At 40.9% G+C, this 22,351-nt stretch overlaps 2 protein-coding genes across 7 annotated transcripts in view; both read left to right on the top strand.

Annotated features, from left to right (window-relative positions):
- Positions 1 to 1,427: 1,427 nt before the first annotated feature.
- On the top strand, positions 1,428 to 19,130 carry taldo1 (transaldolase 1). Of its 3 annotated transcripts, XM_084337501.1 has the most exons (9): positions 1,428 to 1,654; positions 4,261 to 4,384; positions 4,483 to 4,590; positions 6,537 to 6,668; positions 8,504 to 8,679; positions 11,034 to 11,231; positions 13,304 to 13,449; positions 17,603 to 17,661; positions 18,649 to 19,130. In XM_084337501.1, the coding sequence occupies exons 1-8, from the start codon at positions 1,555 to 1,557 to the stop codon at positions 17,624 to 17,626; spliced, it is 1,008 nt and encodes a 335-aa protein (XP_084193627.1). In that variant the 5' UTR covers positions 1,428 to 1,554; the 3' UTR covers positions 17,627 to 17,661; positions 18,649 to 19,130. The 3 variants fall into 3 exon arrangements, with proteins under 3 accessions (XP_084193627.1, XP_084193626.1, XP_084193628.1); XM_084337500.1 differs by lacking the exon at positions 17,603 to 17,661; XM_084337502.1 differs by lacking the exons at positions 17,603 to 17,661; positions 18,649 to 19,130 and having other exon boundaries at positions 13,309 to 13,447.
- A 330-nt stretch (positions 19,131 to 19,460) lies between these two features.
- LOC311247166 (uncharacterized protein) overlaps positions 19,461 to 22,351 on the top strand; it is a 45,005-nt gene continuing 42,114 nt past the window's right edge. For 2 of the 4 annotated variants that reach the window (XM_084337497.1, XM_084337495.1), the window contains exon 1: positions 19,489 to 19,680. The gene's annotated coding sequence lies outside the window, so the exon portion shown is untranslated. Of the gene's footprint in view, positions 19,686 to 22,351 lie in introns of all 4 variants that reach the window. The other 2 variants (XM_084337498.1, XM_084337496.1) reach the window with 2 other exon arrangements.

Here is a 22,351-nt window from a genome sequence, read left to right as displayed (position 1 = left end):
GCATCGAACATTGTACATATGTCTAAACTGAACACTGTGACCTCATTTTTTTTACTTCTAATTTTACTATGTTATTTTATTTCATACTTATCTTGTCTTGCACAGTCTCTGGAGCGTAACAGTAAAAGAAGCATTTTGTATAAAAGTATTCTGTACTTCTGTATGACAACTATTAAAGAAACTTGAACTTGAAACGTCCTCGCCAGGGGCGGATTTAGGATTGTAGGAGATCCGGGGCTTAGCCCAGATGGCCCCCCCCCCTTTTTTTTTTTAATTTTTTTTTTTTAATTTTAATTTTTTTTTTTTTAATTTTTAAAAAAAAAATTTGAATTTAATGAACCTGTATGTGCAATTTCCTGCAATATAGAGCCTTCAATCTTGACCAATAAAGCTGCTCTTTTCACTATAAAACTCAGTTAACCATAACGTAGTTATGGTTAGATTTATATATTGGGGGGGGATATATCATATTTTTCATATAATCAAAAAGTGGTGGAGCAAGATCATACCTTTGCTCCCCCAAGTTCAATAGTGGGAGAGCAGAGATGCTCCGAATGCTCTTATGGCCAGGCGTCTATGATTCACTGATACAAAGTAAAATAGTGCAGTGCAATAAAATTGTTAGTAAAATAGAATAAAATAATGCAATAGTGCATTGCAATAAAATAGTTATCATCGTATTTTTTCGGGAGGCCGGTAAGGAGTGCATTACAGTAGTCGAGTTGGCTTGAGATAAAGGCATGGATCTGGTTTTCAGCGTCCTTTTGATTTATAAATGGCCGTACTTTAGCTATGTTTCTAAGGTGGAAGAATTAAGTTTTTGTCAACTTGTTGATTGTGATTTAAAGCTTAGGTCTGAGTCTACCATAACACCAAGACTTAACTCACTCAAATACAGTTAGCAGCTGGATAGACCACAGATGGAAATTAGCTTCTGCTAAATGTGGTGCAAACATATTTTCATGTAACAATGATGAATTGTATAAAAAAAAAAAAAAAAAAAGAAAAAAAAAAATTATTTTAATTTTTATTTTTTTTTATTTTTTTTTAAATAGATTCGGGGCTTTTCAGAATACATCCGGGGCTTGAGCCCAGGTAGCCACCCCCTAGCTCCGCCCCGACTCCTCGCAACACAGTCTACAAGACCCTCTGCAACAACCGCGTTGAAATCGCGCTGATGTTGTGTTGAAGTTGCTTTGAAGTTGCTGTAGCATGTAGAGGCCTAGCTGTTGCACTAGTACGTAGGAGAGATAGAGAGCGAGAGAGCCCCCCCCCCCCATCCGCATGCGCAATAGTGCAAAACAAGGTACAAGCCCCGACGCCCCGCCCACGCACAGTCAATTCCCGCCTCAAATCGAGTACAAGCCCCGAAGCCCCGCCCAGACGTTGGGCTTGCGGGTCTGCACTCTGCAGGTATTGAACTAACCTCGGTGCTGTGGTGCGCGCGCCGCGCAGTTCCTCTTCCATCGCGCGCTTGCTTTTTGCTTCCGTCCAAAATTCCTGTCAGTCTCACGTGTTTGTTGTCTATAAAAGGGTCTCTCTGTTCTCATCAACATGTCCAGTGTGTCACCAGACAAACGGCGAAAGATGGAGACAGCGTTGGAGCAGCTGAAGAAACACACCGTAGTCGTCGCGGACACGGGAGACTTCAATGGTAAAACATCTACTTTTAACGTTAGCTAGCAAGCGAACTCATAAAGTAATGTGAACGACCGCCATGTCGCCGACTGAACTCGATCAATATTAATGAATGAACCGCTACAGTGTGCTATCGACTCCTACGTGGGTGGCTACTAACGTTAAAGAAAGTTAACTCTTTACGTAATGTTACTTATTATACACCAACGTGATGGCTTCCTAACGACCTAAATGAGCATGGTTAATAGCTAATGTCGGTTTGCTAATCGTCTACCTAGTTTGCCTGCTAGCCGGTTGAGTTAGGTACCTAACGTCACGTAGCTTGTGTGTTGGGTGAACAAACTAACGTTACATACAATAGAATGGCATGTAACAGTCTGGTCATATTAATGAACCACATGTGGCTCAGCACACTGGCTGCTGTTAGTCGAGTTGTGCAATTTTCGGGAACCACTTGGTGATGGAGGGATTTATTGCGCTCAATCCCAAGGTTCAGTTTTGATGTACAGTTTCTACGTCAAATGTATATCCTCTATTTTCTGGACCCTTTTTGTATCACAAACAGTACTGTATTTGCAAATCTGGTATGTCAAATGTATAGATGTAGCAGTACTGTCTAACTGTATGTCATATATGTTATGATTAATTGAAAATGGGGGACCCTGATGTAAACAAGACTAAAGTCTTTCTCTGGTCTGCATCCCCGTAACAATTGTATGTATTACTGTACTGTACCCATTTTGCAATCTGTTAATAACGTTTTCAATCAATCATGCAACATTATTGCATGCTGATCTCTTGAGTATTACTTAGCATGGGTCAGTTAGTGGACAGCTTTTACTTTTCATGTTTATATAGTGAGGACATGTTGTATTGTTTCTCCATCTCTGAATGAGGAACAAAATTGCATTTTGCAACTCTATTGTGATGCAAACCAAACATTTCCTCATGCCTGCCCGCCTGTATAAAGGCAAGTCAGGATGACGAGACAGAAAACATTTCCCCATTCACTCAATGGGACGTTAAAGGTGCAGATTTATTTTGCACATAATCCCACACATCTAAACTCAAATTTTGCACACATTAATTTAGTTTGACAGTTATTGAGAGTCAATTTGTAAATTTGAATATGGTCACCAGCTCCTCTTGAAATTAGCAAAGGATTCGATGTTTGTAGTCTTGGTGTTGTTGTGACATCCTGAAACACAAGTAGCACAAGCAACTCACCAGTTTTCACATGACTGTCGTAGTTGAGGTAGATGGAAAAGACTCTGACTTTGCAAAATACTGCAGCATAATATATATATGACAGAAACCCTTTTACTTGGTAACTAGACTATATATATATATTTATATTAGACTAGCAAACGGACATGAATGTTACAGGGCACACACAATGCAAACCTTAACAAGAAACATGTTTTATTTATTATGGGGATTGGGGACATGACAACTGTATACAAGACGTCAATATGTTACGATTTGTTTGGCTTGTTTCTTTACTTAGATTTAAGACTTAAATACCTAATTTTGTAATTTCAAATAAGTCATAACATTATTTTTAAAAAGATTAAACTGCTGCTAGCTAGTTCGCTTGTTTGATTATCTAACATTCGTTATTAAGTAAAAACTTAATCATATGTTAACGTTGGGTTGGTCTTTGAATAGAATAGTAGTCGAATTTTGTGAGTTTTGCCCATCCCAGATAGATATATTGTATTGTTCGCTAGAAATTTGGTGTTGGGATGTATTGACTACACATACGGGGACATGGTTTTTAATTGCACAATGTCTACAACTACAAAGTAGAATAGCGAGGCAAAAAGAAAAGAATCATGGTGATATGTTAAATATTGATAATCAACCTTTGCTTCTCTGTACTACCACCTATGTTTCACCAATAAAAGATATATAAAAAAAAATGCTTTCAGTTTAGCTGGTCGTCCGTACTAATACACATTGGCCGTATTAGGGGGTGGGAAACTGATGGGTGGGGATCGGACGTTGTGGACAGCGACTCCTACAGGTCGGTTGGTGCGCCTGCGCAGCAGAATCAGGAAGTGGCGTGTCCCTCCCACACAGACCCCCGCTGCTGAGAGATCGCGCTGTGCAGGTGAAAAGATGCGACGGCTGCTTCCTCGAGTACCGGAGGGGACACGTGATGTAAGGCTTCGTCCACATTGCAGCCGGCTTGTGGGAGGCATGGCCTAACAGCGTTCGAGACAGGGGAGGGTAGAATTGGACGATACGAAATTGGGATGGGAGAAAAATAGAAAATGGGAGAAAAAAGTAGATAAAAAAAAAAGGAACTGTAGTTCTGGCTGATGCAGACGGACAGACACGCACACACTGAAAGGAGTGATTGCATTACCCCCTCACCAGTGCTTAATGAATGTGGAAATGACCAAATTGAGGTTTATATCCTAGTATTGCTATCCGGTCTGAACCTGAATTTAAACCTCATTGGGTTTAAGCGCTCAAACATTCAATGGCCCCACAAATGAATGACTGTCTAATGGTGCAGCCCCAGATATTATATTCAGGTGACATCACAAAATTGTCATGGGAACAGGTGCTACTTAGTAAAATTTAACCATTCTGAATCCCCCCCCTTTTTCACAGCCATTGAAGAGTACAAGCCACAAGATGCTACCACCAACCCTTCTCTCATCCTGGCTGCTACCAAGATGTCTGCCTACCAGCACCTCTTGGACCAGGCTATTAAATTCGCCATTGCCAAGGGCGGGTAAGTTGACCTACATGCTTCAACTATAGATTTTGTATGCCATTCACCAGTTTGTACTTGTTTTGATTTCATTCCAATTTTCTCTCCCGGTCCACCAGAACTGAAGAGGAGCAAGTGACTAACACTATGGACAAGCTTTTTGTGAGCTTCGGTCTAGAGATTCTCAAGAAGATCCCAGGCAGGGTGTCCACAGAGGTGGATGCAAGGTAAGAAGATCCCAGACAGGTTGTCCACTAAGGTGGATGCAAGGTAGTAAGATCCCAGACAGGTTGTCCACTAAGGTGGATGCAATGTAGGAAGATCCCAGACAGGTTGTCCACTAAGGTGGATGCAAGGTAGGAACACGCCTCGGCAGTTAAAAGATGCCAAAGAGATGGGATATCCATGTTTTTGTAACGGACTGTGTATTTGTGATGTAAACATCCCTGTTCACACTATGATTGAATTGTTTTAAATTTGCACCATATTTGTAGTGATTAAACTCCTAACTAGGGTGTTTTACCAGTGTTTTTAGAGTTTGTGATTTTTTTTCTTTTTCATTTAAATGTATTTATTATTATTTTATTAAATGTATAGTCCACATCTTTAAGAATAAGAAGTCAATATGCTTTGTCATAAACTAGGAGCCCTAGGACCTGTTGGCATAACTGAAGTGAACATGAACTGACACTTGTTATGTGACTGTCCTGTATGTATTTATTGTGGGGATTGGGAGGGGGGAGTTTGATGTTCCATGTTGAATGAATGAGAACTTTATTTACCAGATTGCAGAATGGGTACAGTACGGCTCAATACATACAATTGTTAAGGGGATGCAGACCAGAGAAAGACGTTTGTCTTGTTTACATCAGGGTCCCCCATTTTCAATTCATAGTGACATTTATGACATGCATGACATCATGACATCTATGGCATAGGGACATACATGACATACAGGTATATAGTACTGTTACATTTGTGACATATATTATGATATGCAAATATACAGTACTGTTACCCATAGATCCTGACAAATATACAGTACTGTTACCCATAGATCCTGACAGAGTATACATATGATGGGGAGGAGACTGTACATTAGGAGGGGGTGGGTGGGAGAGAAATATACATACAGTGGGGAGGAGACTGTACATCAGGAGGGGGGTGGTGGGTGGGAGAGAAATATACATACGGTGGGACTGGGGAGAGAATATATACATACAGTGGGGAGGAGACTGTCTCTTAGGAGGAGGTGAGGGGGTTTGGACATTTACGGTGGCCAGTTTCGAATTGCAGCCTCCCGTAGGTGCTCTTTTAGAGCGGTTTTGGATGTGGGTAGGGAATGATTCGCATTCCTTTACAGCTTTGGGTAGGGCGTTCCACATTGATGTGGCATAATTGCGAAACGTGTTTAGTGCCTTGTTTGAGCTGAATTTGGGTTTAACATGATGTTGATCATGTCCCAGTTCTTAAATAACATGCTGTATCGCAAACGATTACCACCAACCATAGTTGTGTGGCATTAAAATATCTTGTTCAATGGGGGTATGAAGCGTTCTAAATTATGCTGCTAAGCGATATTCATACTTGACACCCCCCATTCCACTACCATGCTCTACCAAGGAGAGGACGGGTCAGGGCCCCAATGTTCCCACAGAAGTTATTCAGCACTCTGAGACTAAGCTACTTTTTTTCAATGGGATTTAGTCTCTCACTGGTAAAGGGAAGCCATTTTCAAAAATGTCTGACTACATGGACTCGTCCTCCTTTTATGATGCATATATATATATATATATTTTTAAATCTGCTCTGGAAATGTTTTACATGCACATTACGTTTCAGGTGGGTCAAGGAGACCTCTTTACAAGTAAATTTGTTACTCTGCTAGCCTAGCTTAAACTGCCTAGCTAGTAGTATAGCTTAAAACTATATAAATGGAAGCGGATAAGGACCAGTAGCCTAGCTTAAAACTCTGGGAGAGGTGTGTTTCTACTTCCATTAATTTGTGCTAGGCTAGCTTGCAGCCGGATAGCTTTCTATCCAGAGAGGAAATTGGTATCTTATCTTCTTGTCTCACTCTGGAGAAGACAGTAAGCGCATTTCCCATAATGTTGGCATGTTCCTCTAGCACCCCATCAACCTTGCCAAATTTGTCATAACCTTCCCTTCCCAGGTTGTCCTACGATAAGGATGAGATGGTCGATAGGGCCCTGAGGCTCATTTCGCTGTATAAGGAAGCGGGCATCAGTAAGGATCGTGTCCTCATTAAGCTCTCCTCGACATGGGAAGGCATCCAGGCCGGCAGGTAAATGAGTGGTGCATGGTTTAGGGGGACCAGAAATCTCACAATCTGTAAATGTTACTTGTATAGCCTTTGTTATGGAGGGATTATTGGTCAAGTGTCAACTCATGATTTTGGTCAACTAAATTATCTTTTGTAGCGAAATAGCGTCCTTTTATAGATCAGTTCATTAGCCGCATGGAGAAATGGTTTTGGTAGCTAGATCTTGTATGGGCACATCCAATATAATAAGATCATATCAGTAGTCCTACTCTTAAGATGTTTTACAGGCCGTCATAAGTTGTAAACCACTTAGGATAAAAGCACTATAAATGCAGTCCATTTACCATTACCACTCTTCCTGTAAATTTCAGGTCATTATTTTCAGGTCAACACATGAATGCAACCTGACGTAGAATAATGGTCTTAAAATTGAATCGGCCTTTAGAAAAATACTGACTGTACAGGCTGAGGAGATTAAGTTATTCGTCCCAGGTATTCTGTATCAACGCAACAGGAGCTTTTCTTTTAAACCTACAAGAACTGGCCTCAAATGCCATGCTGTGTTTGAGAATTCTGATGGAAAGCCACCCTTTCAGAATAATTCCATTGCTAGGGGAACAGCTTGGCCCAAGTTTATTTCCCGTCAGCTATTGTATTCGCAAGCATTGCATCAGGAAATAAACGTGCCCATTTAGAATGTTTATGTTGTGAGAAATGGTCCATATACCCTAAAATCCTGTCTAATTTTTTTCATTGAATTCCATAGCATTCCACAAGTCACTGAACCTGCTCCTATACTGTATCTACCTTGACAGGAGGGTGATGGATTTAGAATTAGTTTGTAGCCTCTGGGACCATTTAACACTCAGAAGTCAACTATACATGCATACTGTGTTTGAGTACACTCACCTAAAGTCCCATATTGAGGTGCATTTGTCTATTGTTGGCAGGAAAGACAAAATAATTTGACAAATGACCACTTAAGGGTAGCAGACTCCAGGTATTGATTGCAAATGACTGAGTATCACTAAGTTAATGTTTGATAACTTTGGGTCCTTTTTTAAACTGATTAAAAAATGTCTAAAATCCCTACATGTTTCACCTGGTATGGATGTTAACACCTCAAATTAAAGCTGGAAGTCTGCACTTTAACCTCAAACGTACAGACTGCACTGTACATTTCTGGAATTTCACTTTGACAGAATAGAATATTTGGTGCATAGAACACAAACGAAATACGCCCCATATGAAATGCATGTTGAAATGGACTTATTGCAACAAAATGCTAAAAGTCAAGGGGGTTGAATATTGGTTCCAGTCACTACTTGATTAATATATTTCCACTTTTCACATGTGGCTTTGTTTTGAGGTACCCTGTCATTTTGTAGGACTGTTGTGTAAAATCCATATTGTGTAAAGAACATCCATCTTGAATAAAGGGAGAAATATCCATGTCTCAGTGAGTAATCGACGTCAACCACCAGCCAAATGCTGGTAAATTGTGTCTGGTTCATTCTGTCTACTCCGCTAGAAGATTTGGTGGGAAAACAACCACTTCACATGGTGGCCATTTTGCTCTTATGACATGCTCTGATTGGGATTCCTTACCTTGCATTCCCACCCAAGGTGGGGATGGGTTGGAAATAATGCCAACCTGACCATGCCGTGTGAATATGGTAAATTCAGTTTGGCTGACAGGATGGGTAAACAGATTATTATATTCTAAGAAGTATTTTGTGAGTTTATGAATAAATCATACATTTATGAAGGAAAGGTTCGCTTTCCCTCTTGTGATGTATTATGAGTGGTTTCAAACCAAACATTGATATGTTTTTTTTTTGTCTTTCCTTTCACAGGGAGCTAGAGGAGAAGCATGGTGTCCACTGCAACATGACCCTGCTGTTCTCCTTCGCTCAGGCTGTGGCCTGCGCAGAAGCCAAGGTCACCCTCATCTCTCCCTTTGTGGGACGTATCCTGGACTGGTACAAGGAAAACTCAGGCCGCAAGACCTATGAGCCCCAAGAGGACCCAGGTAATGATAGACATTCACTTGAGCTTTTGATACTATAGGGAGGTGTAGTGGTTACGTAATTTTTGTTTTTTCCTGTTCCACCCTCTGTTCCACTTAATGTATTTCCCCATTGACTATTTCTAAATCGGCTCATTTTAGATAAATAAAGCATTAACGTTGGCATGGTGTACCTTTCTGTGCGTATATTCATCCACAATCTATAGCTCAACATGAAAATATTCACAATTAACACTATGATCGCCGATGACGAGTTAAGACGTCATTCCTAGCCATGCTCATTCTGCCGAAGACGCCGTAACTCGTCTTTGATGTCAATATTTCAAAAATCTGTGATCGAAATCATATTTCCCCTCCGGAGCCCTGAGACACACTGCAAAGCTCCACTCAACTCTCTAGCGGTTCAAGAGCGCCATCTGGTGGCCGATCGGCAGATCGCCAACCGGAAATGACCCTTTGAACCGGTAGTGCTCATCCATATGTGGTCCGGGCACTCGCTATCGTTAGAGAGACTCCGTCTTGACGCAGTGAACATCGATCGGTGCAAATAACTCGAAAAAACAACATGATTTGGACGTATATACTATTATACAACCTGGAAATGGATCGGGCATTTCTCCATCCCATAATAGAAAAAATTCTGTTCCACGCTCATCTGCCAGCGGCGCGAGGAAGCCACGGTAAGATTCAGCGTTATATTCTAACGTGTTCCATATAAACTGCTATGATGAACATATGACCCACTCTGGATGAATCATCTAACGCTGCCCACGGAATTATAAACGATCCCCCGCCCATCCGGTCATCATCAGATGCTATGTAGTAACTCCTAGAAGCACATCCAGTTGAAATTTTTTATCTCTCACAGATTCCTACCAAACTGTATTTGATCATCAATATAATGCATTTAGGGCTATAAATCACGTTCTGAAGAAAGCTGCAGAAAACGATAAAAACATACTTATACTTTAGACCATATTTTAGTATGAATATGTGAATGAAAAAGTTTAACGTTGCTACACCCTGAACAATACATATAGGACATTGAATGGGCCATAATAATGGCAATTTAGCAATAGAATTTAAAAAGTTATAGCCCTGCAAAGAAGGGGAACTTCTCCATAGACAAATAGAGATGGCGAGGGATGGTAAATTATGAATTTAACCCATGGCGATCAAAGTGTTAATCGTAAAGGTAGCAAAATAACAACGTTTATGTTTTCGTTCGCTGGGAAACTACACTGCTATTTGGCGCTGCTGACTGACGTCACCACAGCGTAGCCTCCTGCCTACTAGTCACAGACCTAGGATCAGATTTCCCTTACATTCCATAAGCTTAACAATTTGTACAATGGGAAAATAACTGACCCTGAATCTGTGGCTAGTATCTGTTTCACCCAACACTAGTGCTCCGTGATCATAGCCATTTATCTCTAAAGCTAACCACTATTTGTAAAAGCCACAACCACGTTACCATATTTGTATCTTATAACGTTATTTCGCTGCATATTAAATCACTGTAAATACTAATGTAAATCATTGTGTCATTGTACATATTGTGTATAGTTTATAACGTTAGTAGCTAGCTAGCTTGCTAGCCAGCATTCCCGAAACTCCTAACATGCCCCGATTTAATATGGTTCTCTCCTTGTATACCTTTGTCCTCACAAACAAAGTATTCTGCCAGGGAACTTATGGACACGACAGTAGTAGTAGTTGTAAGGTGTTTGAGCTTGTAACGTTAACGTTAGTTAGTTATCGTGGTAGCCCCTTTCGTGACTGTGATGCACGGAGTGCATCACAGTCACGAAAGGGGCTACTATCGTGCTATCAGCTGCCCGTGACGGGGAAAAGGCGACAGCCTAACAGACCAATAGCGGCTGTGTACTGAACAACAGGCTGCCTACTGGTAAGTGTAGTTCTTTTTTTTACGACAAATTAAAAACCTTAACTACCTTTTTGTTTCAACCAAAAATGCTTAAACAATCATGTTAGTGGTAGAAGGGAACTCATTTTGTGCAAAAATGGAAAGCTTGCCAATGTTCATGCGGCAGAATTGTTACAATAGCCGATAATCCATTTTCCCCAATGCTAAATCCCTATACGGGTGGAACAACCAGTGACGTCAGACTACACCTCCCTATACAACACAGACAATTGGGGAAAAGCTATGTGATCGGTGGATTTTTATGTAAAGTAAATGTCACAATTTTGACTGTTGGTCAAAATGGTCATGGGCACAGAAGGAAAAGAAACTTTTTAGACTGAACATTTTAAAACTTTTGAATAAGCCACTTTTTTTTGCGCATCTGCCATTTAAACTCTATTGTCCGCATCCTCTTATTCTCTATACCAAGGTGTGCTGAGTGTGACCAAGATCTACAACTACTACAAGAAGTATGACTACACCACAGTGGTGATGGGCGCCTCCTTCAGAAACACTGGGCAGGTGAAGGCTCTGGCCGGCTGCGACCTCCTCACAATTTCCCCCGGCCTGCTGGCGGAGCTCAGCCAGGATCACAGCATCGTCACGGCAACGCTTGACGTGCAGAAAGGTAACGCTGCTGTTCTGTGCCTCCAGTGTTGCCTTGTGGTGATCTAGTGTCCTTGCTAGTTTTCTTGACGTTGCTCACTATGTCTTTGAATGCTTCGTCAAAATAAAAAGGGAGGGGAAAAGTTTCCCCCAGGGATCAATCTTATCTCGAGTGAAAGACGAGTCTGATTGTAATGGTGTCGTCTTTGACAAAGATATCGCTCCAAAACCTATGGATTAAAAGTTGTAGTCGGATGAGTGAAGGCTCCAATTTCCATTTGCTTTCACATAGGTGAGACATAGTCCACACTTGGTCTCGATTAAACTCATTTGGTTTTCTACACCTCATGGTTCAATCATGAGGAATAGGCTCACGTATAACCAGTGTTGAGCAGGAACATGTTACAGTAATATCACTTTACTCTGTAAAGTAGTGTAACATATTTTAGTAATATACCAGAGGGGACGGGGTGGTGGATGACTACTTTCTGAACTAATGTTGGATATTCATAATAGTGGAAGAAATTACCAGCACGAACAGAGAATTTCCTTAAAAGCATCACCCCCAAAATGGGGCCATTTTTGTTTTTGAGGACTGCATACTTTTTTTGCAACGCTTAGCTTTATACTTATAGCGCATGCATGAGCCTGGTTTCTTTTGAAAGATAACATTCTGAAGTTACTAAGGCAAAAAAGGATAATTACTTAGTGCTAATGAAATAGACTAACAGAGGTTTAAACTTGAGTTGAACTTTAACCTGAACCTCTCTTTAGTGGTTGCCAGATTCCATTATTCCAGTATAGAGGTATGAGCTGGAAAACACTGCGGTTCCATAGCCTGAAGTCTTATGTAGTACAGGTAAATTTTTTATAAAAATTTGTGCTCGAAAAAGGTTTTAGTAAACGGTAAAAAAAAAAAAAAAAAACGCTTCAAAATCCTAAGTGGCTATCCACCTCTGTGCGTTCTGAAGATTCAGTCACAACTACGGTAATCTTCGCTCGTCAACTTTCACCTACTTCCTCTATTCGCACCCCCCCACGTGGGGTATCATTGGAAGCGGACACCGTTGGCTACAGCGCTGACTATCATTTTCGCCATCAGCTGTGATTGGTCAGTTCTCGAGCGTATACAGTCGGACGTGGTCATTTGAAAAAAGACGCTCGTCTGACATATCGTCATGTAACTCGAGAACCGAAGCACGGAACTGGTCGAGTGAGGTGGAGTTCGAAAGGCGGCAAATTCAAGTTTCGAACGGTATATTGCATGATCGGAGAAAAATGCAGCCCCGAGCCGGTAGACGCTCGCAAAGTGCTGTGACGTGCGTGCAAGTGCTAAACAGGTCTTATACAACCCAGTGCATGTTAAGAGGTTAAAGTAATTTTATTGCATGGGCAGCAAACGACCAAATGGGCTTGTTTCACACAGCCTTCATAAGCATTTTGAAACGTTTGGCAAATTGGGGCTCTTCTACTGCTCTTGCATGGTTTACTTAGCTGACCAACTTGGGTCTATCTTGACTCTTGATCACAAATGTGACGTTTATTCATTTTTAAAAGATTGTGTTGTTGATCTAAATCTGCTTCATAACAAAAACCTCATGCAGCTCTTGCCTATTGTGTTGTATGCCATTGCAGACCTAGTAATGAGCCTTTTTGGTCCGTATCTTGAATGAAATACAGTAGGGCTTTTCAGAAAGTTTCAAAACTGCTGTGGAATTATTATTTTTCTGTAGCGGCCTTTTATAAATTTGTTTGTACCATATTTGAAGAATGTATTCCAGGCAGCCCCTAACATGGCTTGTCCACAAGAGATATATTTCTCAGCTGGCATCGTTTGAGGGAAGCATGATTTCAACTTATAATGCAGGGCGCTCTGAGCACCAAAAGAATGCTCTGCTCTCCGAGCTATCGGGAACACACAATTGACCCATCTCAAACTCTGCCCTCTTTTCTTGATCCTCCAATCACAACTGTTACTTTCCTCTGACAAAGTTTGAGATGGGTCAGTAGTGCAGCAATTCCTTTGAAACCAAAGACCAGCACTGAAAAGACATGTTATCAGTGGATACGTCGCCTAACTCTAGCTCTTTGCAGCAAAGGCCTGTGATTTGGAGAAAGTGCACCTGGATGAGAAGGCCTTCCGCTGGCAGCACAATGAGGACCGCATGGGCGTGGAGAAGCTGTCTGATGGCATCCGCAAGTTCGCTGCAGACGCCGTCAAGCTGGAGACTATGATCAAAGTGAGATTTGTGATTATTGTATACAATAATAATATATTCAGAAATATTGATGTCACAATATTCAGCAGGACCTTTGTTTAATACGCATCATGAATGATATTGGCTTAGGTTTGGGAAATCACACTAGATAATCCTGTCAATGGTCATATTGGACTGTATGGCAATGGGAAGTGTGACCTAGCATTTTTTAGTAAAATAGAAATTACAATCCTTTTAACACTTTCAGTGCCACTCACGAGATATCTCTGGGTTTTTTATAGGTGGTTGAAAGCCACTCACGAGATTTCCCGGATTATTATAATTTTTTTTAGCGATCTGAAATCATATTGCATCACCCGAGTATACCCGAGTGGCACCGGCGATCATTGTGGAAAAAAGCGCCCTCTGTCGTCTCCCAGATGACATAAGGGATTTTGGAATGGACTCAATGAAAATGGATGGGGAAAGAAATCCGGTACTCCACATTTTCCAGTCCACTGATGCAGCCGGAGTCCCAGCGTTCATTCAGGGGGCTCTGAGACCCGTGGATTCATGTACTGCACTGTACACACGTTGGATCAATACACTTATCGATTTTTTCGAATGGTGATCAGGAATTGGAATATACCAGTTGGATACCATCTGATGTCAGGTAAGGAATCTATGTTATCAGTGTTAGGATAATCAGACTAATTTTGATGAAGATATAGGCTGTTTTGTGAAATGTCCTCTTTCGGTTTCTATGTAAAAGTTGAAGAGGAAATGAAAACGGCGATTATCCGTGCGCGTCCCGAATGTGCTTGCGTGCACGTATAATATTGATCATCTAGCGTTTATTTGAAAACGATTCATAAATAGGCCGACAAATAACAACGTTATGGAATATTACAGTAAAAGACGATTTGCACAGAATGGTCCAGAATGAACTGTTTTTTTATCTCAAAACTAGTGCTTTTCTAAATGCTCTGAAACGGAAATGAAGTGATAAAAAAACAATCTGCCTTGACAGCACTGACTGGAAAATAGTCTTTGATAATGCGATGGGCAGATTAGACACATAGCCATCATTTAAAACATAGATTAGGCGATATTAACGTTAACATTGACGCCGATGGTGGCATTCAGGGGGTAAAAAGGAAAACCCGGCGTGGCGCTCAAAGTGTTAATACATCATATTTTCTTTTTATCATTTAATTTAGACAATAAAATTGAGTATCACATTCACTATCAAACAAATTCATGATATACATCACACTGATGGGACATTACGCAATAAATATAGATGGTTTCCCAGCTCTCTTATAGACCTGTGTGAACGGTGCTCGGGAAGAATTTATTTTACCTTTGTGTATAATTAGGTAGATAAGATATTCCTTACTGAGTTAGTTTTGTTTAGTTTTACTCTGTTCATTCCTTTGGCATCATTCAAGCTCCTTTCCCTTGGTTGTGTGTCTCAAATCCACCATTTTCATGGTATATTAGTTTGTTTGTATACTGTATACATAAAAGGCACAATATATTATTTTCTTTCACCTAAACTTGTGGGCATTGCTTTATAGGGATGTCCCGATCGCCTTTTTTTGCCCCCGATCCGATCCTGATCATGTGATTTTAAATATATCGATCCGATCGTTTCCGATCCGATCTTTCACATTAGTAATCAATTTTGACGCATTTTTGTCAGGCTGAATGTAATAACAAAAGCCTCCGCGCGCGCCCCTCTGTTGCCTATAGTCCGGGGCGCGAGCGCGCCAGCGCGGAGGCTTGTTATTACATTCAGCCTGAGAAATGTGCTTCTGCTTCATTATGAGAAATATTAAAAGTTTCAATATATGTTTGCACATTAGTATACATTCAGTGTTCGACTTGCGTAGTGGTCCATTCTGGTCTGAAACGCCGACGATAATCCTCAGTCACGGCAAATAATTGACGTTATCCTCCAGGTGAAAAGTTAGTCTGAAAACTTCGCCTCCAGCCTGTCCTCCTTGCAAACATTGCAACTGGCTTGACTTTCTATTTTAAAATGCTTAGTTCCAAACCTCTGACATTAAGTCTAGCTGCTCAAGTCAGTGGATATTAACCGTGTTTTGGGAGCGACGTTAGGGATGGGTACCGAATTCGGTACTTTTGAGGTACCGAACCGAAACACGTCGGTACTACCGAGTATCGAATCAAGTGAGAAACCGAAAAAAAAAAAAAAAAAAAAAAAGATTTTTTATTAATTCTTTTTTTTTACTTTTTTTTTTACTTTTTTTTTTTTTTACTTTTTTCTTTTCATGTCAACGTTCACACGCACAATATATGCTTACCTAGGATTTGACTTGATTCAACAACAAAGCAGTCGGAGCAATGACGAGCCGAAAACTGTCAATTGTAGTTATTTGAAGTTTGGATTTTTTTTTACGACTGAGGTAGGTAAATAAAATTTCTTGAGACTAAAGTACCGAAAAAAGGTACCGTTGGGTACCGGTATCGATTCACAGGTACCGGTATCGGTTCAAATGTGAAAGGTACCCATCCCTAAGCGACGTGCTGTTGTTGTGAACACCGGTCTAAATTAAAGGGGATGTGTTTGTTGCAACGGTGTAAATTAAAGGGAAAGTGTTTGTTGTGGACAATTATTCTGCTCTGTGTGACAATAAATACATTAATGATGATATATTATATGTAATTTAAAACCAAAACTAAGGCCTCCGTATGAGTTTAAGACGTGGACATGGTCATGTTTGTTGAATAATTCACTATCAAACAAATTCACGATATACATCACACTGATGGGACATTACGCAATAAATATAGATGGGTTTCCCAGCTCTATTATACAACGGCATGCAAATTTCTCAATTCTGATTGGCTGAAACAGTCAAGTTACACATGGTTATTGCTTGTTATAACCCACGCTCGTGGTCCCAGAACCCGCCCACAACCTAATTACAATCACTCCGCCGTTCGTGGTTTTAGACATGAAAGCAAGATGGCGGACAATAATCTTTACGAATGGATATGTTGATGGCGTCATAATGACTAAATAAAAAACGTCACGGCGAATGTCTTAGTTGCTTAAACAATGTTGGATGATGTAATTGATGGGTCATGAGTCATTGTGGAACAAAATAAAAATCGTGCGAATTGATTGATTGCAATTTCTTTTTAATTTTTCTTTATAGAAGCGGCTGGGAGGTGCGCTGTTTTAAGTGAGCGTGGACTATTTGATTGATTGATTGCTAATTTTATTACTGTCCGCCTTGTTTCCAACTGGTTAAGTTTAGGCCCTCTTTCGAAGTTGGTTAAGGTTAGAGTTTGTCTTTAGAGCAGGGCGATAGACCACCAGCCCTGATTCCAAACTCTAACCTTAACCAACTTCGAAAGAGGGCCTAAACTTAACCAGTTGGAAACAAGGCGGACCGTAATAAAATTACCATCAATTCAATAACCCACACTCACTTAAAACAGCGCACCTCCTAGCTGCTTCTATAGAAAGTAGGTTTACAAAAAAAAAAGTCTTATAGGGCAAAGAACCCCCCCATAGAACTTTTTTTCCCTATAGGGCAAAGAGAACTTTTTTTTAATTTGTTTTACCTACTTTCTATAGAAGCATCTAAGAATGAAGTTCTATAGAAAGTAGGTTAAAAAGAAAAGTTGGATGTCTTAGTTTGTTGGATGCCTAGGTCAGGGAGGGGCAACTGGCGGGCCGCATGCAGCCCTCACTGACACTCCATGCGGCCCCAGGCCAATATTAAAAAAAAAAAAAAAAAAATGTACTTTTTTTTGCATTCGACTAAGAGGTTGGCAGTCGACTATGGCTCCTTTCGATCGATTAGTCGACTAATAGGGGTCAGCCCTAGTGTGGTCATATTCAACACTGTTGAAAGTGCCGTGCAGCAATATGGGGGGTTTGATAAACTGTCCGCTCGGCTGTTGTTACCGATGGAGCACCCGCAATGAAAGGAAAACACACAGGTGCATTATACATCAGGTAAGTTCGCTAACATAATTTGTGGGTTACTAATAATCAGGGGTGCAGTGGTCATGCCACGCGGTACCACGCCGTCCCAGCACTTTTCTGAGCAGAAGTACGTGCACGGATGCACACAAAAATGAAATGTTATTTCATCTGATGCAGATTGCATGCACAAACATTGAAGTTGACATTCCTTCTATTGTGCGCCAACAGGAGAGACCACAAGTGTCTCATTAAAGACGGAACCATTATTGACCCACTGTGGGGGGAGGGTGAATGTCATGCCAGTTTGATAAAGGGTCAATGGGAGGCACTCAGGAATGTTTTGTTTAGTAGCAAGATAAAAGTTTATACATTAACTAAATCATTTATTATTGCACTTTTGATTTACTGTTGTAGTGAAATGCAGCAGGAATGCTGCTTTGTGTTTGTTGAGCAGTGGGCTTTAAGTTCATACATTTATTTTAATAGAAGCCTTAATTATAATTTGTCACTTTTGTATATATTCGGGTTACACAGCAATACTTTCAAATTCGGCTGTATTTATAAATTCATAAAGTTGAAATTAAGCATTACTAAATGCGTTTTAAATGGAATAAAAACAAAGTTACAACAAATTATAATAGTTTATATGCCTTATTTATCACATCTGTGACTATTATGGGCTATTTGAGTGATGGGGTACTACTGGCGGGACTGCCGATAAACAATGCGGCCCCCCAGATTGATTGTGGAAATTTAGTGGCCCTCACCATATACAAAGTTGCCCACCCCTGGCCTAGGTGAAAGACAGTTGGATGTCTTAGTTTGTTGGATGCCTAGGTGAAAGACAGTTTGATGTGTTATTTTGTTGGATGTCCTACTGAGAACAGTTGGATGCACTTCCGAGCTGCTTCCACATGGAGGCAACTTCTCTCTTTTCTTTTTGTGGGAACTACTTTTTCTGGCGGATGGTTTTTTCAATAAATCTTCAATTAATGTGTTTATTGTATAGCAATAAGGTTGGATGAATGTGCCAGTTGTATAAAAGCATTACACCACTTGTAGTCGTGGGTTGTGACAATTAGACCATGCCTAGGGGGTTCTAACGACCACCCCTAGGTCTAATTGTCACAACCCACTCCTGCGCGTGATGTAATGCTTAATTATAGACCTGTGTGGACGGTGCTCAGGAAGAATGTTGACTGTCTTGAAATGTAGATTATTTCCCCCTCAAATTGGATGTTGACAAGTATCCTCTCTCTCTCTCTCTCTAACAGGAGAAAATTCTTAGTGTAAAGAATGGCCAATAAATGTGGACCAGGCATCTCCTATCGACGGAAACTAAAGACCTGAAGAGACTGTCGTTATAAAGAGACTGCCCTCTTTTTCTAAATGGACACCTTGCTCTTCTAGGCTGGGACTGACTCTGATACCATTGCTGTTTCTACTGTCTTGTACTCAGACCTCACATGATGTAGATGCTAATGAATGCTCAGATTGTGAATAATTGGTAGTTGGCCACTGGAGAGTTAATGAAAAATGTTTTTTCCATGAGCATAAAAAGAACTTTCCATCAGACTTGTCCCGGCCTGCCTGGGCAGTCTCCTTACAACAAGAGGACCAATAGCCCTTTTTGACGGGGAAGGACCAGCTTTCTTTCAACAGTACAAATGGTTGAGATAAAATTATAACAATTGTAACATTCCTCAGGATATAAGGGTTTAACTGTTTCACCAATTAAACTAAATTTTCACATGTTTATCATTGGTTTTTACATTTATTATTAAAAAAAATCTAACTGTTTGCCACAGACTACTAAATAATAGTTCAAATAGTTTGTTTTAAGCTCTGCAATCTTTGGCCTTTCACATAATACTTACAACTAAATTATATTATTTACATCCCCTCCCCCCACCACCACCACTCTAAGCATTACTGTTTTTTTTTAATAAACTGCTATTGTGATCCTGCATCAGAGATTCAGTATCTGTGTGAAATGGCCTGGATGCAATTCACCATTAAAAAGAGGAGATTCAGTGATACAGTCTCACATGACGTGTCACACCTCTACTTGACTCGCCCGTCTAGCCAGTTGAGCATCATTCTGTACCTGCTAAAATTACGGTAAGCACCGCCTGTCCCATCAGTCCTGTAAATGCAGTGGTAGAATGTTTACCTGGGGACAAGCTCCAATTTCTGACTAATTTCCATCTGCGTGAAGGTTATAATCGTTGCACCGGGAATAAGTGGAAGCTATATTACTATCGTTGCGTCAAGGATCAGGATATTCTACTTTGCACTGATATTTGGTAAGGTAATGAGAAGCCTTTACACTTCTGTAATTGTATCTGTAGTTTTGTGTGTACAATTCTGGGTGTATGTTGTGTGGACTTTGGGATCAGTCCAACTACAATTCCAAAGCGGATGTTCAAGCTTTGCATTTAAGATCCAACATGGGTTCAGTCACATAATCTGTTTTGTGGTATCGGCAACCCTCAAAGTAGAGCGCACTGAGCACTGGCCCTTTTCTCCATGTTGGAATTAATAATACATTTTGATCTTGGATCTTGTAAACGAGTTGCAGTGGAACAGTAATGTGATTTATTTCCCCAATGTTTTGCCTACTCTACCACTGCACAGAAATTAGGCATGTTCCTTCAAAAGTGGTTACAGGCAGCCATGTTAGAAGAGAGGCAACTACACAAACATTCCATGCAACGCAATGATTACTAAATAGTTATGCAGGTCTATATTCATTAATATGAATGTGTCTTCAGTAGTAGCATTTAGGCAGATACAGTTTGCCTGTCTGTCTTTAGGTAAGCAGTTACAGTTTAGGGAACGTTACAGCATAACCTTGATCACCCTCACTTTTAAATGATGAGTAAAATGTTAGATGTGTTGTAGTATTAAGGCTAAGCCTCTAAGGAATGGAAAGGTCAGATATAGCCTATTGATTGACGTCAATTTATTATTAATAATGATAATTGCTTTGTTATTAATAACATTTTAATACATTTAGAATTCAACTGCAAGTGAATGTACTTTTATTTAATTGGGGCCAGGATAAAGAGTTTACATTGTCAAGAAATAATGGAATAGTCTTTAAATGACAAACACTTTTAGACAGGTGGTCGTCCCTTCCTAACTCCTTACAAGCCCGGGCTTCCATAATCAAAATGAACATCCTGCCTAGGATAAATTTTATTAGCTCAATGCTCCCCCTGCCCCCTCCAATAGACCACTGGCGCAAGGTACAATCGATGGTATCTAAGTTTGTCTGGAATAACAAACGCCCGAGAATCAAAAGGGCTACTACTCAACGTAGGAAACAAGATGGGGGCCTCGCAATCCCTGATTTTAAACTGTATTTCTGGTCCTTTTCACTGAGACCTTTGATGTGCTGGCTAGACCCTGTAGAGGCTGTATCGTGGCGCTCCTTAGAAGCGGCGGCGGTGTCTCCGCTAAGATTACAGGATGTAGTGTACTCCACTGTCTCTATTGCGAAATGCCGGCTGAGGTATGGACCGATCATAACTCACGTGATCCAAACGTGGCGTAATGTACAGAGGTCGTGTGGGGTTAAATGCCCTTGGCACCTGGACTCTCCAATTTTTAATAACCAGCAATTACTTGTTGGACACAAGCCGGTTAATATTCCTCAATGGCAAAGGAGGGGAGTGCATACTCTGGAGGATATTTATGATAAGAACGGCCTCCGTGCGTTTCAGGACTTAAGAGAATTTTATGATCTACCCGGCGAGTCCTTCTTTCTTTACCTTCAACTAAGGTCAGCACTGAGGGCGCATGGCGTACCGTGGGCTCAAGCCTTGCACCCACACCCCTTCCTCAGGCTCATAGTGGACAGGACGACATCCAGAGGGTTTGTCTCCGACTTTTATACGCTCTTAATTCAATCCACGTATAAAAATTTATCATTGGATACAATCTGGCGTGTGGATATACCGGAGTTGGACCCCGAGTTTGACTGGGATGATGTTTGGGCAAATGTGGCATTATCTTCCCGCAACCCCAATCACCAGCAAATTAATTTTAATTATATTCATAGGACCTATCTTACACCTAGGAAGCTATTTGCTATGGGACTGATAACCGACTCTCGGTGCACTTTGTGCTCTCAAAAGGCCACTGGCACTTATATGCATATGTATTGGGATTGCCCACCAGTGGCCCGCTTCTGGAGGTCAATAACGGACAAACTTTCAGATCTGTGTGGCTTAACTATCCCATTCACAGCTGTTACGCTACTCCTGAACGATATAACGACACTACCCGCGTCCGTACAACTGAAAAGGGTTGTCCTAGCGGGCGTCACAGCAGCGAAGAAGCTAATAGCAATGAGATGGAAGGAGCCTGAGAAGCTTACAATGATTAACTGGTCCCTAACTCTATTGGATGTGATTTATCTTGAGATATCCACGGCCCGGGTGATCGGGGTAGGGCAGGCTGGAATTGACCTGTGGTTCGCAGCAGCTGAGAAGGTAAAGACCGCAGTGTGCGGCTGAGCGGGGTTGGGGCGCTTGATCGGGGGGGTCCGGCGGTCTCTGGGGAGGGGGAGGAGGAAATGTCTTGTCTGTCTTGGTTTTTGTCTTGTCCTTCTTAACTTTGACTGGGGGGATTTTAGGGGGGGTTGGTATTTAGCTATTCTGCGCTATATGTCAACTCACATGCCATCTCCCCAAGAGACTAATATTGACAGACTGATTGACCTGTCAACCAACTTGGAGGAAGAATTTCTTTCTTCTTACACTTTACCTTCTGCAAGTTTGGCAGTCTTGAACATGTGTAAGGGACCTAGGCTATCTACAGTAAATCTGCGGCAACACTCTCATAAACAATCTTTTAAGTCACTCCACTTTGTAAAGGTGGGGAAAGGTTGCCATGTTTTGAAGACCCTTTTTGTTATTGAAGTAGCCATCTATATTTGATAGGTTGGACGCTGTTTCTATTTCTTTTTGT

The sequence above is a fragment of the Notolepis coatsorum genome (assembly GCF_963971535.1).
Source record: "Notolepis coatsorum genome assembly, chromosome: 20".
Lineage (NCBI taxonomy): Eukaryota > Metazoa > Chordata > Actinopteri > Aulopiformes > Paralepididae > Notolepis > Notolepis coatsorum.
The sequence above is the reverse complement of the archived record's forward strand: the minus strand, read 5'-3'. Positions and strand labels throughout refer to the sequence as shown.